This window comes from Ooceraea biroi, chromosome 1 (genome assembly GCF_003672135.1).
Source record: "Ooceraea biroi isolate clonal line C1 chromosome 1, Obir_v5.4, whole genome shotgun sequence".
NCBI lineage: Eukaryota > Metazoa > Arthropoda > Insecta > Hymenoptera > Formicidae > Ooceraea > Ooceraea biroi.
This window is the reverse complement of record NC_039506.1, coordinates 2,402,798-2,420,778: the sequence shown is the minus strand read 5'-3', so window position 1 is coordinate 2,420,778 and position 17,981 is coordinate 2,402,798. Positions and strand designations below refer to the sequence as shown.

General features: G+C 44.3%; 1 protein-coding gene across 5 annotated transcripts in view; it reads right to left on the bottom strand.

Annotated features, from left to right (window-relative positions):
- Positions 1-17,894, bottom strand: part of LOC105280324 (neo-calmodulin) — a 41,636-nt gene extending 23,742 nt beyond the window's left edge. For 2 of the 5 annotated variants that reach the window (XM_011340794.3, XM_026967853.1), the window contains exons 1-3: positions 17,351-17,889; positions 9,582-12,319; positions 2,077-3,308 (exon numbers count right to left, since the gene is read on the bottom strand). In XM_011340794.3, the coding sequence (XP_011339096.1) occupies positions 2,077-2,163 (87 nt within the window). In that variant the 5' untranslated portion in view covers positions 2,164-3,308; positions 9,582-12,319; positions 17,351-17,889. Of the gene's footprint in view, positions 1-2,076; positions 3,309-9,581; positions 12,320-13,712; positions 13,740-17,350 lie in introns of all 5 variants that reach the window. The other 3 variants (XM_026967852.1, XM_026967855.1, XM_011340797.3) reach the window with 3 other exon arrangements.
- Positions 17,895-17,981: the final 87 nt, after the last annotated feature.

Sequence of the window (17,981 nt, the reverse complement as noted above, 5' to 3'; positions counted from 1 at the left end):
TCAATAATCGCACATTTGCGCGAAACATTAATTGCGGGAAACGTTACCGTTGGATGGATTTCTTTTTAAAGTTACGCTCGACTTAATTGATGATTCCGCTTTCGTTCCCATGTCTACGTATCTACGTAAAAAAGGGAAAAAAGGGACCATCAAAGCGGGAAGCTGTCACATCAACGAGTCGTGACGGGTTTACCAAGCGAAGTGCGACGCATTGATCGGATCTCGCTTTTGTGTTTCGACGGAAACCGTTTCCTTTCTGACGCGCCCGCTCGGGCCGGCCGTTTACGTCGCGGGTTAAATCGAGACCGACTACTTGTTAACGTGGGACCTACTTTGCTCGTTTCACAATAAAGTTATTTTGCCACCGCGCTGAGCAAGGTACGAACTCGAACTCGTTACCGCAATTGTTTATGCAATGATCCAGATTTCGATTTGTTGCATCTCAATTTTATAAATATCAAACCGCAAAACGACATCCATTAATTTTATCCCGTCTATGAAAACGTGAAATTAAATAGATTGAATAAAATGAAACATTTATAAAAGAGTATTTATGAGAAACATGGTCTATATGTTTATGCATATAATTTCTATGCAGAGCAAATAATTTTTCATGTACTTGAACGTGACAGACATGTGTCAAATATCGAGTCTTAGAAAATTTTGGCAATAATGTGCAGGTGTCGGAGTAATGGAAACGTGAACGGTCGCGGTATCGGAAAAGTGTCTCAAATGTTGACAGAACAGGCTACGCAATTTTGATGAGTTTTTTTTAAATGATGTGCATGTATTCGTATATAAACCATTCAGTCGATATTGTTATTACCAACGGCTTTTCATTTCTCTTCTCTTCTGTATTTTCTCCACGCACGTATAAAAGTAATTATGAACATGCACATCCGTAGTACGTGAAGTGCGCTTCTCTATGCCATTTTCAATGAGCTTGCAACAACTTCATGCGGACAGCATCACTGTTATGTTCGTCTTGTAACGTCTTGAAAAACGACAAATAGGAGCATCAAAACTTTGATCTTGGAAATTTCTTGGCTTCTTCGATTAGATTTTTCAAGTGTCATTAAGTCGTCCTGTAAAAATGTTTTTTATAGAAATAAATTCGCTGTAATTATATTGTATATATAATTTATCTTCACTACTAAGTGTGTAAATCTGATGATCTGCAGAGATCCATGTCATTGACGCTTGATCATCTATTCGGACCCTTGCTGAAATATTCCTTAATTCTTCGTTGCATTTGCAACGGATTTTTTAATATAAATAAGCAAGTTCTCGAGTTTTTAGTGCTCTTTAAATTTCTGGATTTAAAAGAAAGAAAAACACTTTTGTCTCGCACAGTTAATTATCCTCCCTTGCGCATATAATTCTGACGAAAGAAATCCGATGTTTACGGACTTTAATGCTCGTCGGAATAAGGCTACAATGAAGTTTGCTGCCTGCATCTCGCCGGCCGTTAACGCGAGATTAATTACCCTATAAAAACAAGTCACCTCGTTTATTCCCGCCACGTCGCGTGATCGGCGCGCGACATTTACCAACCGAGTGACATTATTATGCATTTTTCAGCACCATTTACCTCACGTATCGCTCCAAGGAACTCTCGAGTCATACAGCTCGAGTCTGTAATTCCGATCTAACGACTCGCGATAAAGGCGTGCGTGTTAATATCACTTTAATTTGGCGTGTCAACGCACGCTTGATACAATATTATTTTGCGCCGCCATAAATGTAAGCCTCTGGCTCAACTCTTGCGATACCAACTCTGCTCGGTCTACCCTTTTGAAATTAGCGATATCTAAAGCTTTATTATTATTATATTACATTTTATACTCTTTTTTTCCGGTCTTTAAAGAACGACATCGTCCAGATTGGGAATCAGTGACGCAAATTAAATCGCGTCTCTCTCGGCGTCTCTTCGCGCGATAAAGACCACTGAAATTTGTCCTTGCGCGCGAATCGCGAATGCATAAATTTCAAGCCGCTCGATGAAGGAGCGGTGATAACGCGAAAATGATAACAGAGTCTATTCGATTGGTAACATAATCGTGTGCAGTTTTTTACCTTGCTCCTGTTTCGTGGTGCGAAGTCCTCTTTGCTAGGTTTCCTGCGCTTGTCCTTAAGGATCATCCTCGCCGCGGCGAACGCCATCTTGTCGTCTTGGCGCACTCTTTTTCGACGGTCCCGGTGAAATAAGCGTGAACTCGCCAAGTGATTTTCTTAGCGACTAACGAGCTCTTTCGAACACAGTAATAACAAGGATCACCGAATCGATGAGTGCACGTGCGTGCGTGTACGTGTAATACGATAACAATTCCCTTTTTTTTCTTGGTTTATTGCTCTTATTGCTTGTCGATCGGCACGCCCGCGTGCGCGCGTGTTATATAGTTACGTATGCGTATCGCAATATATTTACAAGTATTTTCTCGTATCTCCATATATACTTGTGCGCCCGTATGTATTTTACCTTTGTAAATATATGTATGTATGTACGCACATATGTCGCGTACGATCATTCATGTGAAGGCTACCAACGTTATACGTCGTGATCACACTATTCCTCTTATCACGCGACTCTTATCATTTAACTACCGCCTATCGCATCGTCATCGCCGTCATCCCTATTCTCGTCCTCGTCCTCGTTTCTCTCTTCGTTCCCGTCCTCGTCGCCGTCACCGCCTCGCCCTCCTCAATCTTTATTCTCCCTTTTTCAAAGTGCTTTCCTTCCTTTCTCAGCCTTCCTCGATTTTTCTCTCAGCAAACTTTCACTCTCTCGTTGAGATTCTGGTTGTCTCAGTTGGTGGACGACGCGCGACGATCGGTTGAACACTATCGATTACGTTTTAAGCGCTTGGATGCGGGCACAGCCAATGGTTGCGATGCATCGTCGTCGACGGTGGCCAGCGAGCCTGATCACGCTCACTTCATCGCGACGGCGATGACGGTCGGACCGGAAGTAGATGCACCGGAAGCAAACCGGCGAGGGTGCCGGCGCAAATCCTCCTTCTGCCGGCAGTTTTTCGAGGGCGAGCTGCTCGGCGGCGGCGGGATCTCGCGGAAGCTCGTCGGGAACATTTGCCCCGCCGTGACGTGGTGGTTCCGTACCCCCGGGTCGGCACTTCCGTTCCCCCGTGCGTTTCCGTTCCGTTCTGTTCGCGGGGACGCGCAACGGAAGTAATCGCTCTTCACGCGCCTCTAACGGGGATCTCCGTGGCGGGATATTACGCTCGTGAGCGACAACGCGTCTTTGCGTCCGACTCGATCAGGCGATGGTTATCGTAATTACGATCATCGATCTGCAAAGAAAAAAAGAGAGGGCGGAGAGGAGAGGGTGCCACCCACTCTCTCTCTCGCAGGGTCTACGGTCTACACGCGAGACTCGCACGATTAATCGCGTTAATAACAGAGACTCGTTTCCGAGGCGGAGCCGACCGGAAGCCGATAAGTCGATGAGAGCGGAGCGTCCAAGGGGATTCGGGGCTGTTGGCACGAGATAAGGATGGCGGATCGAAAGATAACGCTCGTGTTAGTCCTCCTGGCAAATGCTATTCTCAACATAATAAATACGTCAGAATGCGCCCGCTAAGAGAGAAAGAGAGAGACAGAGAGTAAAGATAAAAGATTTGCAAAACTGGAGCAGTAGTTAAGAGGCGTGCAATAATATGCACCATCCTTCGCAAACGAAATACTCTTTCGAAAGACGATGTAATGGTCGCTAATCAGTACCCCTCTGAGAGATAGGTACGCGTTGTCGATTTGCAAGCAAAACGCGCAAGCATCAGATTCTCGAGGAGGATGTCGCGTTATAACATGTCCTCGCGTGCTCGTATCCCACGATATTCTCGGGAATCACACGCTCGCGTGATAATCCGCACGCCACGAAATCCCGCGCGATAAAATCGTATCGTAAAATCGGTCACTCCATTGAGAGCTTTACGAGCTTGCGTCGCGCTTATCCGGCGCCGTCGTTTCCGCGCATCGGCGTGCATTGGCAACGGGAATGATACCGTTCCTCTGTCCACCCTAGAGGAAAGAGAGAACCTTGAGGGTTGCCCACGTGCACCCCCGTTGGTCGTTAATATTTCAACGCGCGTTATCGGACGGCACGACGCGACGTCGCGATGTCGCGCGCCGCCGCAGCGTGCGATCGCAAGCGGCGTTACGACACCCGCACCACTCGCCCACCCTCCGACGCGGAATCTCTGTCGTGCATCGTTGATCTGTGATGCGACCGGTCGCATCGACAGACCGATTTACCTACGCCTGACTTGCATCGACCTTTATGTGTGGAGAGAGGAAGAGGGACAGACTCGGGGAAATCAACTTTGCGAGCTTTCCTCTGAGAAAGGAACGTGATGTTTGTGTCGTAACAACGATTTTAGACACACTGCTTTGTATCGTGAGAACAATTCGCAAAGCAGTACTTTCTTTTGATACTTGATCTTTGATCCACGTGGAAGAATATGTCCGCGTTAGAAAATATGCTCCGACTGCAAAGTCTCCCGAATTGTTCAGTTTTATCTTGCGGCAGATCTCGTTAAAGGTATCTTGTGGCGGAAAGCGAAGTTTTCATCGACATGGAAAAGACGCAATGGAATTCGCGCTGCGGCAGAATTTTATTCAAACTAAAGTAACGAAATTCCAGAAGCGGCGTTGTAAAACACAAAGTTAACCGTAACAAAGTTTCGCTGCGGGACCAAACTAGCGGAAACGACCGAACACCCTGATGATCGTGCATCGAGGAAGTAAATTGAGGAAAATGAAAACGCAACGAGATTTGTACAATATAACCACACTTGGAACCAAATGTAATTCGAGATGCAATCGAACTACGCCAATTGCCCAGACACGTAAATTTTTCCGCATGGCATTCGTGCCATTATCGAGAAAAGGAGGGAAATCCCAGCGCGGTTCCCAAGGGGATTCGCCCGGGAGATAACGGGATGCGGGAGCACCGATACTAAACATCGATAAATGGGAAATCGTTTTATTCGTCCCCCCCGCGGGCGAGCTTTTTTATCATTCTCGCAAATCGAGAGCGTTCAATTTCTGGGTATTCCTCGACCCATCTTCGGTACTCTCGTGGGAACTTGGCGTACGAGTAGTATTGATCATTCCCAGGCTGCAACACCCCTTCCTCCACCTTCCCCCTGTCCCCTGCCCCCGTCGTATCCTCCGACCATCATTCCGCGTTCTCCGACCTCCGATCTCTGACCTCCGACCTCTGTACCTAAACCTAACCCCCCACAGGCTGCATCTTGCCCTCCCTCCCTCCCTCCTCCCTGCCCTTGCCCGGGGCATCCGGCGACGTTTCGTTCGAAATGCTTTTTCGCCGGAAACCTTGCATCTTCCCATCCGCATCGCCAGGTCACAATTTTTAGAAAAAGCCCTCGGGTCGCATTAAACGCGATTCCACGCGGTGTCTTTGAATCAAGCCACAGTTACTTTAAAAATTCAATATTAGTTCTTAAAAATGTGAGACAGAATTGTTGTCACAGAATTGTTCTTGTAAACGTAACTAACGATATTTATATTGAGACATCAAATCGACTGGAAAATGGAGAACGGATTACGCAGCTTGATATTTTTATCGTTTCTTAACAGATCAATGGAGCCGTATCGCTTTGAATTCGATAAAAAAATATTAGATTATAACCACGTTAACAAAACTACTATTGGACACAGTTAAATTCATCGCCAAGACACTTCTTCAATTACAAATCAGAGGTTTTTCGGGCGGCGGCTTATTACAAGTCAACTTTCTTCACTAAGCACACAAAGATGACAGACAAAGCGCATCGCCACATATCAAATTTGCACCTGTTGCCGATAATACCCCATACAAACAAACTCGATACCCATCATAATTCTCGCGCGTTTGGTGGCGAACACTGCTGTTGCTTGCACGTCCAACACTATGACAAGCATAAACATCCATTATTCCACCCTTAACAAAGACCCTGTAATTCGGTATGTTTTACAAATGATTTTGCGTAGAAACGCGCGGGAATGCCGTTTGTTGGTTTGAATGTACGTGTATGCCGGCGTGTATGTGCACGCACATGAGTGCGCGCGCACAATTATCCAGGTTCATGTCCTACTTACGATATCGAACTACACGAGAGGTAGCCGTTCCGCAAAACGTTTCTGCCATTGACCGTTTATTCGCTATTACGAATTATAATGTGCCTTGTATATTAGATCACTGTGTCATTGCCCCAGATAACATTAGCCGCAGCTCTCGTCAGCCAGCGAATTCCCCCGATAGTGATTTACCCCGGGGTAAAATTGTTTTTCCCGTATTCACAGGCTGTGGAAAGGGGGAGAAGCGAATCGCGATGTCTCCGATGATTTTCACGTTGATTAAAAGTATCATATATTATGCATTAAAATATGTATTAAAATAGTTATTGAAAATGTCACATAAAAGATTGTAATCACGTGAAGCGTCGTGAGCAAAGCAAAGCTGGTCCGTCATTTAAAGCAGAAAAGTGAAGTTATCATGTGTGAATAGTTCTTTTATTTTCACTTTTGATAGACATTTCTTCTTCTCGAAACCGTTATCAATTTTTATTATCGTTTTACAATCGATTATCGTTTGCGAAAAATCCCAGGCAATTCACGTGAAACCCACGATATTTTTCTCTCTTTCCGCAGCACGTGGAAAACATTGACAAGTTTTCCGTGAATACGTATGAGTATGTTTGCGAGATCGATCGAATATTAAATGAAACTGCGGGTTTGGATTCTCGGATACGGACAGCGGAATTTTGCAATCGCCTCAGTTAGCTCCCAGCACGCGCGTACCATAGAAATTTCATATCTCTGTTTGGTTTTTGTGAACCAATATCTGTCAACGGGCGATCTTTTCGCAGTCATTATTTCGCTATTTATTCACGCGGCGGATCGAAAACGATCGGCGATTTTGCATGATTAATATAAAATTTATTGTTTACGACGACGTCGCGTGTGTCATGCCGATTAAGCGAACTGAAACAATATCATTTGATGTATCGTACGTTTGCATGTCACGAATTTAAAAAGGGAACCAATAAAATCTCTGTCAATAGCGTCAATGAACTGTGAAAAATACAAAACGATGTTCAATCGCCCATAAACTGTTCATCGAGCAAGCAATGGACGCTTCTGATTCAGAAAAACTCAATTGTAAACTACCATTTGTTTGATCGATACAGTAAAGAGAATATTTTTAATTGTTGCAAAATGTATTACATGACGTAACATACATAGCGTACGTATTCGACATGTGTGTTATTTTATCAATTTCGATTTCGCTGAATTTGCATGTTTGACTGCAAACGATATTTCGTATCATTTAATTTGCCTCGTATCACAAGGATTTCGCAATTTGTTTTGCCCGCGCAATAATTTAATAAGCGTAATAGCCAGATAGTAATTGTCGCACTTGCCAAGTAATGACTTGCCCATGCGTCCCTAGAATTTCCGCCACGCGAAATGTAGTCACATGTATAATTTAATTAATTAACGTGCCCGCCGTATGCGGATATAATCCCGCTTAGCGCGTTTTATCGACGTGAAAGTTTAAAAGCCAGTTTGGAAATTTCATATTTCGCTATAGTCCTGCAGATTTTTACGAGGTGCTTTCACATACAAGTACTCGCGATATAGCGTGGCAGGGTCTTTATTACGGTAATGCAAACCACCTCCCATTTGTGATATTAATATTCCGAAACGTATGCTGGGAAATGTTCCAATCTATTAATATCGTCATTACTGTCGAATGAGAAAAAAAGCGTAAATTAGAGCTTTCACGTTCGTTAAATCCCTATAAGCTTATTTGGAAAGGAATCTTGTTGTGCTCGCAATCTGGAGTCAACTGTAAAAAAAACTCATGAATCTTAACAATAATGAAACCTGCGTTTTTTTCTTTCTCTCTTTCTCTCTTCTCTCTCAGCACAACTTATATGACTTTACACTACGATATGTGAACGAGATATTATGTGAGTAACGAAAGATCTTTTCATCATTTATTTTAGAATAATGACGATTTTGAAACATTTTAGATAATTAAAAAATGTAATTATTTAATATGTATGATAAAATCAGGAAAAATAGCAGCATGAAAATCCCAGGTGCCGCGCGTACCGTGTAATTACGCTAAATAACTCGAATAATTAAGAAAAGAGGATAGTTCTAATTAGAAAATTACATTTTTATACAACACTACATTTAATATGTGTTACATTTAATTTTTCTTTCAAGATGCAACATAATTTTCATCTAAATCTAATTAATAAAAAATTTAATATAAATATATAAAACACAAAGAGAGATTTCAATTCTCGATAAATTTATTTTTCGAAGATATATTACTTTGTCAGTTTATAAAGTTAAGTATGTTAATATCGTGCGCGACGAACATAAATAGCATATTTCTCACGTGAAAGCTCCTCACGGAAGCGTCAAACTAAATTCCGTTTTATGAGCCGGCTATCACTCCACGTTTTGCATCGCTCAGATGCAAATTCCGCAGGCGTTTCTCGTTCGTGCATAAATCGGCGAGATTGTGCTCCAAACATTGCACTCAACAGCAATAATATCGCTTAATGAGTCGTAAACTCTAAGCAACTTGCACGAAATATTTCTATCGACACGGACACGGTATTTTCGAGCAATATTATAAGCTACCAAGTTAAATAAACGAAGAATTATGTCATCCCGAGCACGTTTGCACGTGAATAGCAATTGATGAATTTCGCTTCATAAAATGCAGCATTGCAATGCATCTAATCGATGAACGTGTGCCCTCAAGGCAGGTACATTGTACCTACTCAATTTTTTGAATTACCGACGCTACACTGACCAGACATAATGAAACTCCGCGAGCACTCAATGCAGCACTCAAAACATCAATGAAAAACGATACTTTCATTTAGGCCAGCGTATTGAATCGTACGTAAAGGCCTCGCTCTCTCTCCTTCTCTCTCGAATCGTCTACATACGTTATCTCAAGGTATCGTTCTTAGCGGGAACAATCAGGGCGAAAATGTAGTAGTAAGGCAGGCGTGATAAAAGAGGCAGCGCAGCGTATCAGAAGGAGGAAGAACAAGGTCTGGAACGGATATCGTGCTCTCTTCGCTCCTCGAAACAGCTCACTGACTATTCGATGAAGTTACGCGATCGGCTCGTCCGGCGGAAACGAGTGGCCGGTCGCCGGGGTTGCGCTCGCGAGGGCGCACTCGCTGGGGGTGCACTTGCAGATCCGCGAGCCTTCACGGGGAGTTCCCGTGATCCCTCTCGAGGAGAGCCGAGCCGACGCTGCGGCTGCCGCGCGTGCGATGGAATTCGTGCATGATACACCCGCCATTTTTAAGGAAATCACTGAAACCACCGGCGGTCCTCGATCGCGGTTTTCTGGAAGCGGAAATCGTCCCGCCGCGCGGTCGATCGAGGCGTGCAGTTCGGGTCATCTCGAGGCGCAACGCGGCGGAACGCGCGAGCGAACAAGCGGACGGACACGACATCGCGGCGAGTCATTCATAGACCAGCGACAAATGAGCGATTTACTGCAGTACCTGCGGACTTACGTGCTCGTTGCTGACCGGGTAGTCCGTGACTGACACCCTCGATCCACCACGCGCCCTCGCGCATCCAATGCTGCGAATTCCAGGCGGTCGCTCGCGCGCAGGTCCACGCACCCGCACCCGCACCCTCGTCTTCACCCCCGCCAGCACCCGCACACCCTTTCTGTCTCGCTCCTCCTTGTGTCTACCTTGTTGCCTTTTCTCTTCGACGTACCCTTTCATTTTGGTACTTAGCAACGAGAATCCTACATTTTTATCCGGCGCCGGGCTTTCCCTGCGGACCCTTCCGGTTACGTTCATGCCGTTTTTTTAATCTCACCGCATCCCCCGGCGCTGGGCTCGCACTAGCGAATGCTGACACGAATATCGATGTGAACGTTTTAATGAGGATTGTCGGACAGCAGAGATTTTTCAAATTTTGCACATAGTAGGTGACACAATTTCGATTTAATTTCTGCCTTTCACGTTATACCCGGAGATATCACAAATGATCTCTCATTCGTAAAATTCTTTTCAACAAAGGCACAATATTTTCCTTCAGCGCGTCTTGCAAATAATGGACGTGAACAACAATTGGTTACAGAAGAGAACGCGCTGCGAGAAGAGGACGATTGTTCAAGAAAAATTGAATACATCATCAGCGATCGAGCGAATGAAACACAATACGCTTTATATCACTGCGAGCGGAGGCAAACGGGGTAAAGTTCCGTGGAGTTGCCACGGGCCTTTGTGAATCTTCCATTGTCAAATATCGACATGTGTCAACGAGCTATCGTGCTATACATTACGTAAATTACTTGCGGGAATTCCTTCGCTTTCCCATTGTATCTCGCTCGTACTGTGCTGAATGGCGATAGATGTGTCTCATTCCTACTGAGGGTTCTTGCGAAGGCATACCGACACGAATAGCGTCGCCAATCGCACTCGCAGCCTCGAGAAAATCCACAGTCGCAAGACAGAAGAGATTTATCGCGTTCTCTTGACATTTTCGCTTTGCGCGATTCGCTTTGTCTCGCCACGACGTAGACCACTCGTTATCGAGCCTTTTTTTCCACCATTCATCCCTCACTTTGTAAAATCAGCATTGACAGACTGTAAAGAGTTGCTGGCCGGCTGTTACTAAAATGCCGGCCTGAATGGGGTGTCTCCTTCACGCAGTCGTGATTATTATGGTACATCCGCGTAGCTCCACTATTTATAGTACTTATGAATAATAAGTAACATGGTAGTCTGAAAATTTAGCGTTATTTTAAAGTTAGTGAGATTGTTGGAAATATTTGTTTCGCTTCTCTTCATTCTTCTCCTTCGAGTTTTAATTTTCTTGACGTATTGAATAAATTCATAGTCAAGTGTTCATTATTGTTTATTTTTTTTAGGTATCATTTTGTAAATTGCAATTATTTAGGGATTTAAAAGGATTTATGGTAATGAAGTTTATACATTAATGTGATACATTTGCAATATTTTAATTAACTATTTCGCGTTTGTCTGGGGAAATCTGCCTTCTGTCTGACGTCTCTGATGTAGTTGCGCGTAGGTTGTAATGAGCAGACTATGGCAACTTGTATTTTCCTTCTATTCTTCTACATCTATTTCTGCGCCGCAAATCGAAATCACGGATTATGCAAAGACGTGTGCCATAAATACACTTTATGGCGGCAAAAAATAGTTTGACCATTCCACTTTTACATTACGAAGTAGTGTGGTATTACGAAGTAGTAGTGTTACGGTATGGACGGTCGAGTTTGTATAAGCGGTTCGACACTCTCTCGGCTGTATACGCGAGTTATACTCGGGGATCAATATTTACCAATAAATCACGGTCCGCGTTCCAAATATCATGTAAATATAAAGCAACGACGAAAGCAACAGCGACAGCGACAGCGACAATGACGACGACGACGACGACGACGGCAGCGACCGATGACAATGTTAGAGTAATAGAAATAATAGTCGCAATTTCAATTAGCAGCGCATCGCGGTAATTAAGAGCGGTTTATCCATCAAGAGCTTATCCATCTCGATGGCATTAACAAACAATCAAAGCCGAGCGTAATGAGCGGCAAATCGCGCGCGACGGATCCGCGCGTCGGATCACTCGCGGCTGTTTAAAGGTCGAGGCCGCGTTATGTAACTTTTATAAAATGCAATTACCGATCCATAGTCTAACTCGTCGATATGTAATCAGTCTGACGAAATGCATAATAGATGATCGTGTGTCGCGCGGCCGGTGTGTAAGTTTCTTCCAGAGAATGAAGTTGTCATACCCACCTGCTGATGCTTAACAAAGGGAAAGGATTGCGCGGAACATCGAACATTTTCTAAGGGGGTACCGAAGCGGTGGCGAGGGCCGGGGTGGGGTGTGGGGGCTGTCGGACACACACAAACGTACAAGCAGACATACAAGCACGGACGGACGGGCGAGGGTGATTCTGAGTACGTGTGCGTGCTGTATGTATGTATGTATGTATGTACGTAATGTTCGTGTGCGCGAGTAGTACGACAGTAACGCGGTACCGACATATACCGGGTGACGTAAACGCGTCGGTAACCCGTTGACAGCTCGGAGGATGTTTCTCGTGCGTTTCTCGATAGTACCGACTGGCGTGGTAGGAACCGGAGGTAGCTTCTCCGGTGGAGCAACAGCACAGCATCATGTCCGAAAGGGAAGCTTTCAAGGAAGAAAAAGCCATGACTTACCGACGGTGTGCGAAAGCTTTTACGCTGTGCAACGCACTTACCTACAAAAGAAAGAAAGCTCTTATTAGAGACGAGGTTCCACCTTTTTTCTCGGCGCGTCATCGACATTGACATCGATCACGGCGTATGACCCAGCGAGGGGATTAAAACTGTCAGTGCCCTTCAAACGAGTTCTTATGTAAAAATAATCTGTAGCTTTAGCAATTTTCTGTCGTGTAACCATGACGTGAGATAAAAATTGAGTTCTTCAGCGTATATGTAGCTTAATTGATGCACAAGTTTGATATTTTCATAGCAGCGATTCGAGGGGTTGTCGTTTGAAGGGCACTGATTAGGCAAGAGAAAATGCCTAGTAGATAATCTGAAAGCTACAAACGGGGTCGTGTGTGCAATTTCAATGTAAAAGGAACAAATATATATTTTTTTCGGCTATCAAATATCAAATTTAAAATTAGATATTAAATATTGCACGACACACGCGACCCCGTTATCTATGCAAATATGCAAAGCATGCCGAAAGAGATTGGGACTTTCTGATACTTCTATTTTTCAACTTCATGCACGCTAAAATACCGTTCATGCTATGCGCGATTACGCTACGAACTAGAGATACGTGATCCGACATTCAGCCGAAAGCCGCAAAGTAGAGAAATATCTCCAACTTGAAGGGGTACACTCTCTAGCCTTCTTTCTAGTCAGTTGTAGTTTTTGATTCAGTGTTCCCCAATTTTCCTTAACGACTGAAGATAAGTGCAATCTCGAACTCTAACTTTTTCAACGTTACAAACAATGCGAAATTTCATACAGAAGCTGTCGCGCGACAATGCATAAGAGTTGAGCAACACTGATCTACAACTTCGAAGGTCGACTTTCTCCCTCGGCGGTCTTTTTTCTTTCTATGGAACTCACTTGGCGAATGAGGTGGTCGCACTACATACAGGCGGTTCTGCGTACACCGAGAGAGGCCCTTAATTAATACCTCTGCACATCCGCGTTTATAGGCGGACAATATGCATTAGGCTGATAAGATACACTTGCGGCGATCTATATCGAGTCCCGCGCCAAGGACGCTGCGCGCGTATCATGCGACTTTTTAAACAACCACCCCTCGCCGTAAACTAGATAAATGCGAGACGCAAATGTCCTACATTATGCAAAGTGATGCTTGTCGCAGGTGCGGCAAGATGATGGACGAGAGCTAACCGAACCGAGCGTGATACCCGGGAAACGAGGAATTACGCCGGGATGAACTGTCGCAGACGCGACAACCCAGGGTAATTCCTAGGTATAACGAGAATTTAAATGTCTCGGCGACTAGAAATCTATGCGCTAATTGGGCAGCGGCTCGCTAGCTTGAGATCTAATCTAAGTGGCGGCCTAAGCTATATGTTCAATCAACAAACGACTTCCAAGCTTCTCTGAACTTTGGAGTACCTGCACGACCGTCGGTCCGCGATGCGCCTGTACAATAGAAACACAAGAAACACGTTACACACACAGCCAGAAACAGGTCTGAGATTCACTACTAATACTGAGCCGTTCATACATGTACAAGTATTATTAATGGGATTCATATCACGTACAGTTTATTTTTTCAGTTTATTATATATGGATATTGTTATATCGCGGGGATATCGATCAGCTTGAAGAGAATCGAGGTAATCGAGGTCAGACAAAATAATTATTATTTACAGCTTGTTTAGCATGATAATCTGATTTAACACAATTTCTGTCAACATCTGATAGGAAATCGATCATCAATTTCTCCGGTACAGAAATTAGTCACGTTGCCATTTTACTTTTAGTAGTATATAATATCTTAATAGTCGATTTCAGTTACATAGCATATCGATGAGCATTTGCTGAGAATGGAATTGACCTCATATCGTTTTCAGAGTTAGATATACGCGATAAAAATACAAATCAAGGTATTAGTAATTATCTAAGCACTTGTCGGCGAGTCATAAAACGCGAAGTTCACTATATCGCGTCTGTTGTAGGCCTAGCAACAGGTGGGTTGTTGTCCTTTAGGCCAGTCCGATACTTTATGCGTTTCTCCGCGTACAAGCTATGAACAGGAAGGCACTTCGAACTAGCGCGATTGTCACTGCGAGCGATCAGGAAATAATTCCCTTCCACAGACGAGCGATGCAACGCTTACAACGGTCTTGACAAATCGCGTCGAATGTTTCCAGTTTCACAGAAAAAAAAACTGAAGCTGTTTTAATCAGCGGATACGTCAAATTCGTATTATAAAAATGAATAAATTTAGAAAGCACCAATTAGCTTCCGCATTACATAAGAAATTTAATTATAAGAATTATATGAGTTACAATAATTAGGATTATTATATCATATATGTATCCCGAAGTAAAATACTTTTATTTCGTAATGGACGAAAGACACAGCATCGTTCTTCGATTATTTCTGTTTGAATTCAAGGCTAATGGTATCCTTCATCACTTTTATGTTAACGATTTAGTGAGGACCGCAATTGTCTTCGATTGCCGTTGCGAACGACGCAAAGTTGCCTTCGCAGTTTTAACCCGACTTAATGTAACGTCGTTAGGACACACGTTTCTTCAACTGGAGTTTCAACTGTGTGAACAATTACTGTCCAATGGACAGTGTTAATATCAATAATGATTGATATTAACACTGCGCGACGACAACCGCAGAGCGGATGCTCTAAGTGCATGCCATAAATTAACATCGAAACTTGGCTGAGCGAGTGCCAACCTTGCTGCTTAACGAATATGTCAGCCCTTTTATTAACCTTTTCCATTTAAAGGTTGCCAAGATGTTATACTGTAGCGCGTTATAAATAAAGTACGTTGTGTCGTGAAAATGATTTTCGAGATACTTAACCGATTGAAAATAATAGTGAGAAAAAACCGATACATGTAACTCCAGACTGTGACGTGCATTTACGTGTAGCAGAGCAACGGTTCATCAGATTGTTGCCAAAAATATCGACGACGACATCCTTTTATAGTACATTTATAAAAAGTCTACTTTCATACTACATTATTGAATAAAATATTATATAAAAATTGCCCATCAAGCTGTCATACATTAAAAAACGCGAAAGGAGTTAAAATTTTTATGTATTTCTAATTATGAACGTGAATATGTGCACTTGCTTAAGTGCAAGGCCTGAGCGTGACAGACGGAAGATGTAGGAGTCTCTCCCATCTCTCTCTCGTTATAAAGATGCCGAGATCGTTAGGGGGGTCGCGAAGGTCACGTCCGGGTTGCCACATACCCAAGAATCCCTTCGTACGGCCCTACGAGTGCCTGGGAAACGGGAGGAAATACATCGGTATAGGATTCTCACCGTGTCCTTCGCGTGCACATCCTGCTTGCTTTTCTCGATGTGACCACTAGTAACCGCCCACCAGGCGACGTCGAAAGAAAAAAAAAGGAAAAGATGCGACACACTATTGCGCATCCACCGTGTACCGTTTAATATCAAAGTGAGTCGAGGGAAGGTACCTCTCGATTCGAGAGAGAACCCTTTTTAAATACCCCTTTTTTAGAATCCCAGCGAGATTCCGCAGCATTTAGCTGCACTTTCATTAAAGACCGCGCGACCCATTAACGCGAGCAATATCGCATCAGTCCCTGACGACCCGACGTGAATATCGATGACAGGTATCGAAAAAAAAGGTATGAACTTTGCCATCTGAAATGGAAGTACTTTCGAAAAGAATTACGTTTCTCTCGAGCTATTTCTAAATGGACTTGACTGTACTGGAAAATATTATTCTCCGTGAGATACAAAATATAACACTGGAAATCTCTCGTAATTCTAGCATCCTTTTCAAGAGGTGAAATTTTAGCTTTCCAAATCTGTCCCTTTGAAAATGTCACGGTTACACGTGCATTTTTCTCAGTAAAAATTTCATGATTCGAAAAACCAAAGGAGGGAGTGGCAAATTCCCATTACACTATCGACCGGATCGTTCAGAATTTTGTCACTCTTTGTCACTCCGGATTCGAAGAACGTGATAAATCTGTGAGACTCGATACCGCGATCGGAAACTCGAGTTCGTGTTGGTTCAATATGATCGCGCTGTCGGTTTTCTCACCTCTTAAGAAGCGGATACTCCTACGAGTATCCTACGAAGTGGAAGACAATGCCGAGAGCTCGGAGGAGCTAAATAAACCAAGATCCTTTTAGAGCGTTGCACACTCGGACATCGAAATCCGAGAACGTTTAAGCGTAACGATCGGATTACGTGATCGTCAATCGTTCCAAGGCATATCCTTACGAAGAACCAACATCTTGGCTTCATTCAGCGATTCCGATTGCGTGACCGGTGCGTAATCACGATTTATTTAGAGAACTCTCTTTAACGCTTCAACGATTCAATTTTTCGTAAAATTATAAACTACTGCAATCTTCGATCGCTCCATATTGGCACATCCGCAATAGCTGGAACCTTGTGATAGATTCACTCCTAGGCGGAAGAAAACTCATAAATATTAATGTACCGTGCGATACGTCGCATCGATCTCGGGCTACGCTTGTTCAATCAAGCCGTTGATTAAAGTGAAATTCCATAGAAATATAGGTACCTTCACAAAGCGTACGTGTTAGATTACAAAATGAATCGAAGAAATTGCAATATTTTTATGAATCATTTTAATAAATTTAATAATAACATTTTTCGCGACTACCTCTTTCAACGTAGTATTATCAGACGCTCCTAAAAGATGTGGAAATTCATACTCATCTTCACGAAATTTGAACTTTACTTCCGAGAGATTTCCACCGACATATTAAATCATTTATCTCTCCATTTCGTATAAATTGTCACGTTGCCACTGAGTACTATACGCAAGGGACCTTTTCGTGTCAACTGCAACAAGCTGACTCGTCTCGCCAGATTCCATCCGACGCGTCCCAGGGTGCAAATTCCCAATCGCGTGACGAGATGCGACCTGACATCACGAAAGAGTGCCACCGACGCCTATCGAAATTCGTGTACACCCCAGAGAGGCGTTGGCGGCGACCAGCCATTGGCGCCCGGAAACACGGATGTTCAAAGAGTAATCTCTTTACTCACCCGGCGCATCACTCGCAAGGAGAACGATGAGGTCTTCATTTTGATGGTAATCCTGGCAGCTTGCTACGAGAAGTGTTAGGATCGGGTGATCTGGTGGTGTCTGGAGTGTTCGTCCTCCTGCTTCGCCAGCGTCTCCGACGCCGTCGCCGTCGCAGCCGTTGGACGGAGCTGGTGCAGTCGTTCTCTCGTGTTCCGTTTCCGCCAATTATCGGCGCAGGGTCGTCGCCGGTGACCCCCGCGATGCCTATCTACCTGTCTGTCTGTTCTGTCTCTCGTGCCAGCTTCCCGGTCGTCAGCTGCTTCGTCAGAGCAAGGAGGACCTGGCTCTCGGATCAGCGCAGATCAGCTACCGCGAGATGGGACGGACGAGGTCGCGGAATGCGCGACACGGAGAGAAAGGGTTGCTCGCAGGAGTGGCTGGAAGCTACAACTACAGGTGGTCGCGCGTTGTTGACTAAATCTTCGCGCCGATCGTATCTGTCCGCTTCTCTCTCTCCCTGCCGCGCTCGCTCTTCCTCTACCAATCCTACCTCCGTCTTCCCCTGTTGTTGCACCCTCCCGCCGCACCCTCAGTCGATTCCAGCACACCCACGCACCCTCTCACACGTGCGGATGAGCGCACGCGCGCTTC